Genomic DNA, 12,535 nt, shown 5'->3' on the forward strand with positions numbered 1-12,535 from the left:
CTGCCTGTTCATAACCATTCCCTCCTGGAGCAAGGGCTCATTCAGCAGGCAAAGTCCCAGGCCCTGCTTCTCACACACCTTAACTTCTAGAGGGAGGAGAGGGGCGTTAGGCAAACAAATGAGTATCTAACAGACTAGGCGAGGACGTGTTACAAATGGGATGCGGGCGGGGAGTGCTGGGAGGTTACTAACTGCTCCGGTGCTAGTCAGGGAGGGCCTCACGGGTAAGGGGACACCTGAGGGGAGATCTAGGGCAGGGAGGATGGGTCACTGCGGGAGCTGTAGGGATAGGGAGCAGAGTTTTATGTTTGCAACTCTATATCCCAAAGCCTGAGAATCCCCAGCCAAACAGAAGGAAGAAAATCAATATTTAAAAGGAGAGGGGCAGCAAACTTTTCTTTTTTTCTCTTTTTAAGATTTTATTTATTATTTGACAGAGAGAGACATAGTGAGAGAGGGAACACAAGCAGGGGGAGTGGGAGAGGGAGAAGCAGACTTCCCGTTGAGCAGGGAGCCCGATGCAGGGCTCGATCCCAGGACCCCGGGATCATGACCTGAGCTGAAGGCAGAGGCTTAACAACTGAGCCACCCAGGTGCCCCCAAACTTTTCTATCTTTAAGACACACCCGGCTTGGGTGAATGGGAGGTATACGGGGAGAATTCTCTGTGTTGCTTTCTGTGGCTTGTTTCGTTCTCTATGAAAAGCACAGGGCTGGCCCTAAGGACACATCAGTGAACAATCTGAACTAAGTTCTGGCTGGGCCCACGTGCATGTGGCGTCAGTGAGAGGGTGCAGGGCAGAAGGCAGCCACCTGCGGCTTCCACTGAGCTGGAGCTTCTAGAAGGCACAGAGAGGCTGCCCTGCTCATTCCCTCAGGAAGCTGTTTGATGACCCTGCTTAAGTGAGCAGTACCCTCCTGGGACCCAGGTCCCAAAGCCCGCATCTGCGCTGTGCTGTGGTTTTTTTTTTAATTTATTTTTTATTTTTATTTATTCATTTGACAGACAGAGATCACAAGTAGGCAGAGAGGCAGGCAGAGAGAGAGAGGAGGAAGCAGGCTCCCCGCCGAGCAGAGGGCCCGATGTGGGGCTCGATCCCAGGACCCTGAGATCATGACCCAAGCCAAAGGCAGAGGCTTAACCCACTGGGCCATCCAGGTGCCCCTGTGCTGTGTTTTTAAGCACGGAAGTTTGAAATATATGGCTTTTTATCAGAGTCTATTGTCTTTATTGAACTTGTGAAGTAGGATGACATTCATCAGTGTTACCCTGGACACTAATGTTAGAGGCAGAAGCGAAGTCTGGGCCAGTCCCCATTGCTAGAGTAACAGAAGCCTGCAACGGCACGGAACCATGGAGGGCACCCCATCCCGCTCTCTCATTTCACAGCTGCTGGGATTAGTTCCTAAATGTATCCTGAGGACTTCATCTCTCCTTCCATAATTGCCAGTTCTTGGATCATAAGGAGGGAAATGCTTTTGTCTAAAACTACTTGGCAATGGACTGATTTTCTTCCCTACCCTGGAAGGACGATTTCCCTCCAAAACCCAAGGGACTGAACTTGGTTTATTTAATATTTCTAAAACTTCTTAGCAGACTAAGGACATAATAAGAAAAGGCTTGGTTTTGCGTTGTCAGGACTGCGGGGCCATCTCCAACTCCCCAGCATTTTCAGGACACAGCATGAGAGATTCCCAAATATCCATCTTGCCAAGACTTTCTTCTGGACGGCGGGGAAGAGGCGGTAGAGAAATTCACAGATGTTTAAGAGTCGTAGATAAGGTTTATCCTGATTCATATGGTAGTTCTGAGGCTATGGGGACTTAGAAAACATGTTGATCCCATCAAAACCCAGGAAAATATTATTTAAAAAGGGAGATAGACCAGGCATCTAAGAAATGTCTAAATAAGATGTGGGGGAAGCCAATATACGGAGTCTCCCGAGGTGCCTGCATGGCTAAACGTCTGTCTTCGGCTCGGGTTCTGATCTCAGGGTCCTGGAACTGAGCCTCCCAAAGGTAGGGGCTCCTTGCTCAACAGGGAGCCTGCTTCTCCCTCTCCCTCTGCCCCTCCTCCCCGCCCCTTCCCACATAAGCTCTCTCTCTCCCTCTGCTCTCTCTCTCAAATAAATAAAATCTTAAAATCTCCCTTCCCACCTCTGAAAGCAGCCCTTTCCTCAACCTTTTACATTCTTGAGAATGAAGTGCCAGGATTCAAAGTTCACGGTCAGAGGTACAGAGGTTAAGCAATTTACGTAAACCTTCTTTGGGGTCATTTCACTCTTTTTCTTTCTCCTTCCTTACACTTTTACATGACTTCCAAGAGTTTTCTTGTAAACCCTCTGTGATCTCTTCCTCCCGTCCCACTCCTCAGGTGACCACTGATACACGTTCTCTCACTAGAAATTAGTTTGCTTTTTCCAGATTTTAGATAAATGAAATCAGGCAGTATGTATTCTTTTTTGTCTGGCATCTTCCAGCCAGAATAACTGTTTTGTTGTGATTCAATCCATGTCGTCACGTATATGGACAGACCATTCCTTCCTGTTGCTGAGCACGATCCTATCGCATGGATATACCACCCTCTGTCTGTTCACCTGTGGATGAACATTTTGATTGATTCCAGTTCTGGGATGGAATGAAGCTGCTGTGCACATTCACACATCGATCCTGGTATGCATGTAAGCTTTCTTTTCACCAGCGTGATTACAAGGTCAGGTGGTGAGTCTATGTTTGACTTTTTAAGAAACTGCTAAATGGTTTTCCAAAGTGGTTATACCATTTCACACTCCCACCAGAGGGGTAAGAGACTTCTAGTTTGTGCCACATCCCTGCCAACCTTTGGTATGGTCCATCTTTGCAACTACAGTTATTCTAAGAGGTACACATTGTGGATTTAATTTGTACTTCTCTAATAACTAATGATCAGCATCTTAATTATGTACTTTTTTTTTTTTTTTTTTTTTGCTGTCCCTGTGTCTTCTTTGGTAAAGCGTCTGCTCAAATATTTTGCCCATTTCATTACTGAGTTGTTTGTTTTCTTAGTCTTGGGTTTTGAGAATTCCTTATATATTACATGCATGTGATGGTTAATCTTGTGTGTCAAGTTGATGGGCGGGTAAAGCATTATTTCTGGGTGTGTCTATTCGGGTGTCTCCAGAAGAGATTAGCATTTGAATCAGTAGACTGAGAAGAGATTTGCCCTTACCAGTGTGGGGGAGAGGTGCATCACCCATTCCACTGAGGGCCCACATAGAACAAAAAGGCAGAGAAAAGGCAAATTATCTTTCTTCTTGAGTGGAAATGTCCATCCTTGCCTGCCTCCGACATTGGAGCTCCTGGTTCTCAGGCCTTCTGACTCAGACTAAATTGCACTACCGGCTTTCTTGGCTCTCCGGCTTGCTGGAGGTGGATCATGGGATTTGCTGATCTGAGCCATTTCTTACAATAAATCTCCTCTTATCTCTCTCTCCTGCTCTCTCTCTCTATCTTACTGGTTTCTTTGGAGAACTCTAATACAACATACTTTCTCAGATACATGCTTTGCAATTATTTTTTTTTTCCCCAAACTGTGTCTTCTCTTTTCATTCTCCTAACAGTGTCTTTCAAAGAGCAACTGTTTTAAAATTTTGTGAAGCCAATTTATATAATTTATTTTCTTTTTCGATGTTTTGGTGTCTTATATGAGAACTGTTTGCCTAGCCCAAAGTCACAAAGACGTTCCCCTGTTTTCCTTAGAAGTTTTATGGTTTTATGTTTAGGTCTATGGTCTATTCTATGTTAACTTTTTTATGTCATGTGAGATATGGACTGAAGTACAGTTTTTCTGAATATAGAGATATCCAATTGTTCCAGAATCTTTTGTTGAGAAGACTGTCGTTTCTCCACTGAATTGTCTTGAAATTTTATCAAAAATCACTTGTCTGGGGCACCTGGGTGGCTCAGTGGGTTAAGCCTCTGCCTTCGGCTCGGGTCATGATCTCAGGGTCTTGGGATCAAGCCCTGCATCGGGATCTCTGCTCAGCAGGGAGCCTGCTTTCCTCTCTCTCTCTCTCTCTCTCTGCCTGCCTCTCTGCCTACTTGTGATCTCTGTCAAATAAATAAATAAAATCTTAAAAAAAAGATCATTGTCCGAATACATGTGCATTTATTTCTGCATTCTTTATTCTGGTACCTTGATCTACTTGTCTATCTTTATGCCATGATTGTCTTGTCTCCCATTTTTCCATGATTACTGTGGCTCTGTAATAAGTCTTAAAATCAGGTTGTGTTAGCCTTCCAACTGTGTTTTTCTGTATCAGAGCTACTGAGGCTATTCTAAGTCCTTTGTTTTTCCCTATGAAGTTCAGAATCAGCTTGCCAATCTCTACAGAAAAGAGTGGGATGTTGACAGAGACTATGTTAAATACATAGATCAATTAGTAGAGAACTGACATCTTTTTTTAAAAAAGATTTTTATTATTTATTCAACAGACAGAGACACAGTGAGAGAGGGAACACAAGCAGGGGGAGTGGGAGAGGGAGAAGCAGGCTTCCTGCTGAGCAGGGAGCCCAATGCAGGGCTCAATCCCAGGACCCTGGGATCATGACCTGAGCTGAAGGCAGATGCTTAATGACTGAGTGCCCCAGGCGTCCCAGGGAACTGACACCTTAATAATATTAAGTCCTCTGAGTTGTGAGCCCTTTACCTTTACTAAAGTCTTCACTTCTTTCAGTAGTGCTTTGTAGTTTTAAATGTACAACTCTTGTACATCTTTTGTTAGATTTATTCAATAGCACTGAATATGAAATGAAATAAAGTGAAATAGCATTGAAATGAAAGTATCCAATATTTTTTGATAGTACTATAAATGGCCTTTAAAACTATCTTATTTTCAGGTGCCTGGGAGGTATAGTCAATCAAGTGTTCAACTCTTGGTTTTGGCTCAGGTCATGGTCTTAAAGTCTTGAGATCAATCTTCACAGCCAGATCCGTGCTTAGCACAGAGTTTGCTTAAGTTTCTCTCTCCCTCTGCCCCTCCCCCGTGCTTTCTCTTAAATAAATAAATAACTCTTTTAAAAAATCTGTCCGATTTCCTATGGCTTGTTATTACTACATAGAAATACAGTTGATTTTTATATATTCACCTAGTACTCTGAAACATTGCTAAACTCATTTTTTAGTTTTAGCTTTTTAATAAATTCTATTAATTTTCTACATATGTGACTGTATCATTTTATTTCTTTTCCCTTTATAAAGTTTTGCTTCTTTTCCAATATGGAGAACTTAATTTATTTTTCTTGCCTTATTGCACTGGCTAGAATCTCCAGTACAATGGTGACTAGAATTGGTAAGAGTAGACATCTTTGTCTTGCTTCTGATCTTGGGGAGTAGCTGTAGTTTTTTTGCAGCTATCCTATTTTAGTCATCTTGGGCTTCTATGACAAAAATGTCACAGACTGGGTGGCTTACACAGCAAAGATTTATTTCCCAAATTTCTGGAGGCTGGGAAGTCTAAGATCAGGGCACTGGCCAATTTTATTCCTAGTCAGAATCTTCTTCCTGGTTTTCAGATGGATGCCTTCTTGTTATATCCACACAGGGTGGAGAGAGAGAGAGAGAGATTATCTCTCTTGTGTCTCTTCTTAAAATGACACTAACCCCATTCATGAGGGCTCCACCTTCATTAGCTAATTACTTCTCAGAGATTCCATCTCCAAATACCATCACTTCAGGGATTAGGACTTCAACATATGAATCTGAAGGGGTATACACACATTCAGTCCATAGCATGTCTTTTTCTAATAAGGTGTGCCCTTCTATTCCTAACTTGGAATTTTTATCAGGAACAGATGATAAATTTTGTTAAATGCTTTCTTTGCATCTATTTTGATTACCTTTTTTTCTTTCCAGTTAATTAATTATGGCAAATTATGTTGATTTTCAAATTTTAAACCAACTTTGCATCATTGAGACAAATCCCATTTGGACATAATATATTATTCTTCTTTCATATATTGCTGGATTTGATTTGCTAACATTTTGTTTAGAAAATTTTTATCTACATTTATCAGGGATATTGGTCTACAGTTTCCTATCTTTTTTTTCTTTTTTTAAAAATTTATTTATTTGAGAGAGAGAGAGAGTGCATGAGACAGGGGAGGGTAAGAGGGAGAAGCAGACTCCCGGCTGAGTGGGGACCCTAATGCCGGGATTGATCCTGGGACTCCAGGCCCATGACCTGAGCTGAAGACAGATGCTTAAATGACTGAGCCACCCACATACCACTAGTTTCCTTTTCTTATAATGTTTTTATCTAGTTTTGGCATCAGGGTCATGCTGGCCTCATAGAATGAGTTGGGAAGTATTCTTTCCTCTTCAATTTTCTTAAAAACGTTTGTAGAATTGACAGCTTTTACTTAAATGTTTAGTAGTCTTAATCAGTGAGGCCATCAGGGCCTGGTGATTTCATGGGAAGATTTCTAACAAAAAATTCAATTAATTTAATAGATGTAGGCTTATTAAAGATATAGATCTGTTTAGGTCAGCTATTTATTCTTGAGGGAGTTTTGGAAGTTTTTGTCCTATAAGGACTTTGTCCCTTTCATCTAAGTTGTTAAATTTATTGGTATGATGTTGTTCACAAAATTGCATTATTGTCTTTAAATATCTGTAGGGTCTATAGTGATGTTACCACTCTCATTTTATTGGTAATTTATATCGTCTCTCTTTTTTCTGTATCAGCCTATCTAAAGTTTTATCACCTTTATCTTCTCAAAGAATCAGCTTTTGGTTTCATTGATTTTGTCTCTCTTTTTTCTTCTTTCAGTTTTCATTGATTTCCGCTCTGATCTTTGTTTCCCTTCTTCTTCTTACTTTGAGTGTAATTTGCTCTTCTTTTTCTAGGTTCTTAAGGGGAAAGATGAAGTGTTTGGCTTGCAATTTTTCTTCTTTTTAACATAGGCATTTATACTATAAATTTCCCCTTTATGTACTGCTTTTGTGACATTCTACAAATTTTGACATATTGTGTTTTAATTTTTAAGTTCAAAATACTTTTACATTTTCTTTTGTTTATTTCTTTGACCCATGGTATATTAATCAGGATTCTCCCCCCAAGAAACAGAACCAATAGGATGCATGTAAAAAAAAAAAAAAAAAAAAAAAAAATATATATATATATATATATATATATATATATATATTTATATATATATATTTTATTATAGGAATTGGCTCATGCAATTATAGAAGTCAGGAAGTTGGGGCACCCGGGTGGCTCAGTGGGTTAAGCCTCTGCCTTCAGCTCAGGTCATGGTCCCAGGGTCCTGGGTTCAAGTCCCGCATTGGGCTCTCTGCTCAGCAGGGAACCTGCTTCCCCCTTTCTTTCTGCCTGCCTTTCTGCCTACTTGTGATCTTTCTCTCTCTGTCAAAGAAATAAATAAAATCTTAAAACAAAAAAAAGAAGTCAGGGGGTGCCTGGGTGGCTCAGTGGGTTAAAGCCTCTGCCTTCGGCTCAGGTCATGATCTCAGGGTTCTGGGATCGAGCCCCGCATCGGGCTCTCTGCTCAGCAGGGAGCCTGCTTCCCTCTCTCTCTCTCTGCCTGCCTCTCTGCCTACTTGTGATCTCTCTCTCTCTGTCAAATAAATAAAATAAAAAAAAAAAAGTCAGGAAGTCCCACAATCTGGTGTTTGCAAGCTGGAAAACCAAGAAGGCCAATGGTATAATTTATTCTGAGGCTGAAGGCCTGACAACTGGGGGTAGGGGGAGTCTGGAGGAGTTGGGCCCCACCGGTATAAGTCCTGGAATCCAAAGGCATGAGAATCAGGAGCTCCAAAGTCTATCCGATTATCTTTTTAGATAATCTGCATCATACTGAAAAGTCTGAAAAGAGCCCTTAAGCAACCACTACTAATTTGTTTTTTCTCTTGAGTAACATTATATGTTCAGATTTTGCCCTCTACCTCAGCGAATTACCCTGCAATCATCTGTAAATTGTTGGGACTTCTTATAATTGTTAATGCGTATCGATGCAGGCTGGGCTAGGAGCTGGGGTGGAGAAGGCATCAGGATACTGTATCCAGGCCATGCAGAGAGGGAACACGATCTATTGGTAATGTATAAACCTCTTGGGGCTCTGGAATTTGGAACCAACCACTCAAGGAGATCCTGGAGAATTTCAAAAGTGGAGTTTTATGGGAAATTTTCAGAGAGTGCATGCATGTGTGTGTGTGCGCGTGTGTATGCATGTGCACACGTGCTTGCTTACGTGCCCTTCGTTTATAACAGACACTGGGGAAAAGAGGCAAGAGACCTCAGTTACAGCTGACAACTATTTATGTCATTAGATTTTATGTGAGCTTGTTAGACACACAATAAAAACCATCTCAACCACTTATGGTTGAACCTTGGGCCAAGGGATAAATGAAGAACAGGGGGACATCATAAAGAAAAATTTCAAGGAGATACAATGGACCTTCATGTTTGCTCTTGATGGAGAACAAAGATAACCTTTCCGCATATCCCAAAGTCTTGGGAAGTAAGTCTTGGGGATCCAGTTCCAAATTATACATAGAAGGTGGCATCCACTTAAGGATTTCCCGCTTATATCTCCTCTCTGAAGTCAGTAGGAGTGGCCCCACTCTGAAAACCAGGATGGTCAAAGATAATTTAGTACCATGACAAAGAAAAGTTTTTTAAACTTTGTACCCTTCAAAGAAAGCAATTTAGAAGTTGTTACCTAGGTACTATAAATTCATTAAATACTGTAATGAAATCACAATGATGGAAATCAATGCTCAAGCCCTAAACTTCCTTAAAAATTGGCTTAAAAGGGCATCTGCATGGCTCAGTCAGTCAAGCATCTGACTCTTGATCTCAGCTCAAGTCTTGATCTCAGGGTCACGAGTTCGAGCCCTGCGCTGGTCTCCACTCTGGACGTGGAGCCTGCTTAAACAAACCTGACTTAAAAATGCCTGGCCATGTTATCTCCATTTGTCACCAAACCAAGGATAGTTAACTTGTCCCCAGCAATGTGCCAGCAACCTCAGGAACAGAAGAAGTTAGTCTCCACTACTGTTCTTTTCCTAACCATCAACCAGTATTTGTTGAAGGAATGGCCACACACTGTCACGTTGGCTTAGCTTCTACAAGCCCCAGAATATCTGTGGGTTCTGAAAAACCCACTGAAAAGGAAAGAGAACAAAACGCAATGATATCTACTTTACATGTGGGCATTCTAATTTATTGCTATCATGTCATTTAATGATAAGCCTAAACCATCTCATAGAAGATCTGTGCATAGCAGCTCTCCGAGAGTTTGCACACTGGATGAATGAACCCACAGGCTCTGAGTTAGTTGCACAGGGATGGACATCACCCAGGGGTCAGGACACGGATGCTCCCGTATGTTGCTCCAACCCCTAATCACGGGTTGTGGATACTTGTTTCTTTGGCCTACCCACTGTCTCTTTTGTCTTCCCCTGGGTAGGGGTTGGGTGAAGATGACCCAACTCTAGCTCCTGCTGTGGGCATGAGACCCAGGTCTGCTGTCTCATCGCAGCATTTTATCCACAGCCACAGAGACTGGTGTGAGGATAGGTATGGGACCTAAGCTGGGCCAACAGAAGCATGCCTGGGACCTCACCAGGGGCTGTTAGGAAGGAGGAAATCTCTCTGAGGGGTAGATAAGCAGGCAGGACTGAATCCTGGAGCAGCCAGTGACTATCTTTGCCACCATAATGGGAGAACCTGTTTGAGAGTGAAATGAACCCAGGAAAATGAAGAGCCAGAGGAATAAATAGACTGAGGCCCCAAATTATCATCTGAATCCCTGGACCCAGCCTGGAATCCCTATACTTCTTGATTACATATGTTTAAAAATTCCATTTTTGGGGACACCTGGGTGGCTCAGTTGGTTGAGCGTCTGATTGTTGGTTTTGGCTCAGGTCATGATTTTATGGTGGTGAAATTGAGCCCTGTGTCCGTCTCAGTGGGAGTCTGCTTGAGATTCTCTCTCCTTTTACCCTTCCCACGCTCATGTGTGCACCCTCTCTCTAAGATGAATAAATCAATCTTAAAAAATTCGTTTTTTTGCTTGAACTTTTGAGTTGCATCTTCTATCTTTTGAAGTCAAAAAGTCCTGACCAATAAAAGGGATTCCTCTTTTTAAAAAAGATTTTATTTATTTATTTGAGAGAGAGAGAAGGGGCGCATGTGTGCAGAAGCAGGGGGTGGCAGGGGAGAAGGAGAAGTAGACTCCCTACTGAGCAGGGAGCCTGACGCAGGGTTTGATCCCAGGACCCTGGGATCATGACCTGAGCCAAAGACAAATGTTTAACTGACTGAGCCACCCAGGCACCCCAATAGAAGGGATTTATAAAGCTGTTGTGCTATTGAAAACATACACATGAGGACTTTTTAAAAGATTCTAGAATTCTCAGTGACAGAACCAAGGTTTGATGCTCCCGCCCTTCTGTTCCAAAATGGGTTTTAGATAACATAATCTCAGCTATGTGTGGCTACTGAATATCCAGGAGCACTGGTTATGGAGCCCAATAGGTGTGGTTCAAATCCCAGTTCCACCAATTACTAGCAAATTACTTATTATTCTGATCTTCATTGTTCTTACCTGGAAAAGAAAAAGTACCTAAAAGCCAGTTTTTGTGAGGATTATGACTTTCCTTATCATCATCTGTAATTATTTATGTGATTATTTAATTCCTGTCTATAAGAATCAAGTCAATGTTGCACTATATTTTATTTCTTAAATTAAGGAGTGCCTGGAAATCGGCAGGTGCTTTATGAATATTTGTTGAATCAATACACAAATTAGTGAAATGAGAAGACCACAAGATATGTGCTTGGCACATTGCAGATGGGCAACAAATACCGGTTTCCCTTCCTTGAGGACTAGGGCTCACCAACTCCAGTGCCCGCACGGGCCAGGTGGGTAATGAACTTGATGTACATTGGCCAGATGTGGAATCATGTGTGCCCTGTCTGAATGGGGAAGACATTACTCAGCCAGCCAAATGTCGTCACTTAGGAAGGGAGACCTAAGGGACCAGGTCCAGATTTGCTTTTGAGAGAAGACCAGATCTACTCTCAAGGCAAAGTAGAAATGAGAATTTTTAGTTAAAAATTTTAAACATGGGTACAGTTAAAGACACACACATAGAGAGAGGTCAACCAAATATATCCGAGGTCTGGATTTAGCTCTTGGGTGACCGGTTTGTTACAACTGGGACCCATGTCTGGTCTATGGGACCTATGAGAGCTCAGATCATAGCCAATAATAACCACGAGACAGCGACTATACTTACCGCCAAGCAACTCAGAACTCTGGCTGGGGACGCTGTGAGATGCCTCCTGGAGGACGTAGGTGGAAGTGGAGAGGGGAGAAGGGCAGATGCTGCTGGCCGGGACGTAAGGAGGGCTGTAGGACGAGCTGTAATACTGGGAATACTGGCTCTGGGGGAAGCCAGGATAGGAAGGATAGTCCTAGAAAGGGAAACACACAGGGTTTTTAGTGAAGAAGCCTGTCCGAGCCTTCTGTCGGCCCAGTCACAGGCTGACAGCAGTGAGGGGCCTCATGGGTGGGTCTCCTGTGTCTGTCTCCATCCCTCCCACTAGAACAAAAGCTCCATGAGGGCAGGGACTTGCCCCAGATGCAGACCCCGAGACAAGGAGGCAAGTGCAAGTATTTGGGAGGCAAAAGAGACCCCAGTTGGGGGATGGGGAAGTGTGACAGTAAAAGCAGCCAGTCTGGGGGCTTTTAAGTGGGGACTGGAGGGAAGTCCCCTGGGAAACACTGGGATGGTATAAAACACCCTCAGGACGATCTTTCCCAGCGGCAAGGGAGCTGGGATGTCCATCCACCATCTCCAGCTAGGCTTTGTTTGAGAGCTGCTCTCAGCGGTCTTCATTCCCTGGCCCTTCCCTCCTGCCCCGTGCTCTGGTCCTAGGGAATCCCCAGCAGGTGCACCCTGAGGGATGTGGGTGTGGCTCTGTCGGTGTCTGCCTTGACTGCTGTTATATCCCTAGTACCTGGAACAGTGCCAGGCATGGAGGGGAACTCAATAAATACTAGTTAAATCAATGAACCAATGAATGAGTTATAAGGACCACATACACACATACCCAGGAGACTGGGTGACATTTTAAGTTCACAGGAGGTACAAATACAGCAACACCTATACAGCATTAGGGATCCAGAATCTTCTATGAGGAAATCTCAGAGATCAAATCAAAGAATGCCAATCCCCTTTTGACCAAGTTTTGCTTAACCCAGCCTGATATTCCAAGTCTCCCACAGTAGTCATTGTTTCAAATATTCTTTTTTTTACTTATTCTTTTTATTTATTAACATATAATGTATTTGCCCCAGGGGTGCAGGTCTGTGAATCACCAGGTTTACACACTTCACGGCACTCACCATATCACATACCCTCCCCGACCTCCATCACCCAACTCACCCTATCCCTACTCCCCCTCCCCCCAGCAACCCTCAGTTTGTTTCATGAGATTAAGAGTCTCTTATGGTTTGTCTCCCTG

At 42.9% G+C, this 12,535-nt stretch overlaps 1 protein-coding gene across 2 annotated transcripts in view; it reads right to left on the reverse strand.

The window, feature by feature from the left end:
* Positions 1-12,535, reverse strand: part of LOC111141593 (EYA transcriptional coactivator and phosphatase 2) — a 188,151-nt gene that overhangs the window by 92,190 nt on the left and 83,426 nt on the right. For both annotated transcript variants that reach the window (XM_022494259.1, XM_022494258.1), the window contains exon 6: positions 11,305-11,482. In XM_022494259.1, coding sequence (XP_022349967.1) covers positions 11,305-11,482 — 178 coding nt within the window. The remainder of the gene's footprint in view (positions 1-11,304; positions 11,483-12,535) is intronic.

Source organism: Enhydra lutris, unplaced genomic scaffold (genome assembly GCF_002288905.1).
Source record: "Enhydra lutris kenyoni isolate GAN:26980312 unplaced genomic scaffold, ASM228890v2 scaffoldscaffold6, whole genome shotgun sequence".
NCBI classification, from domain to species: domain Eukaryota; kingdom Metazoa; phylum Chordata; class Mammalia; order Carnivora; family Mustelidae; genus Enhydra; species Enhydra lutris.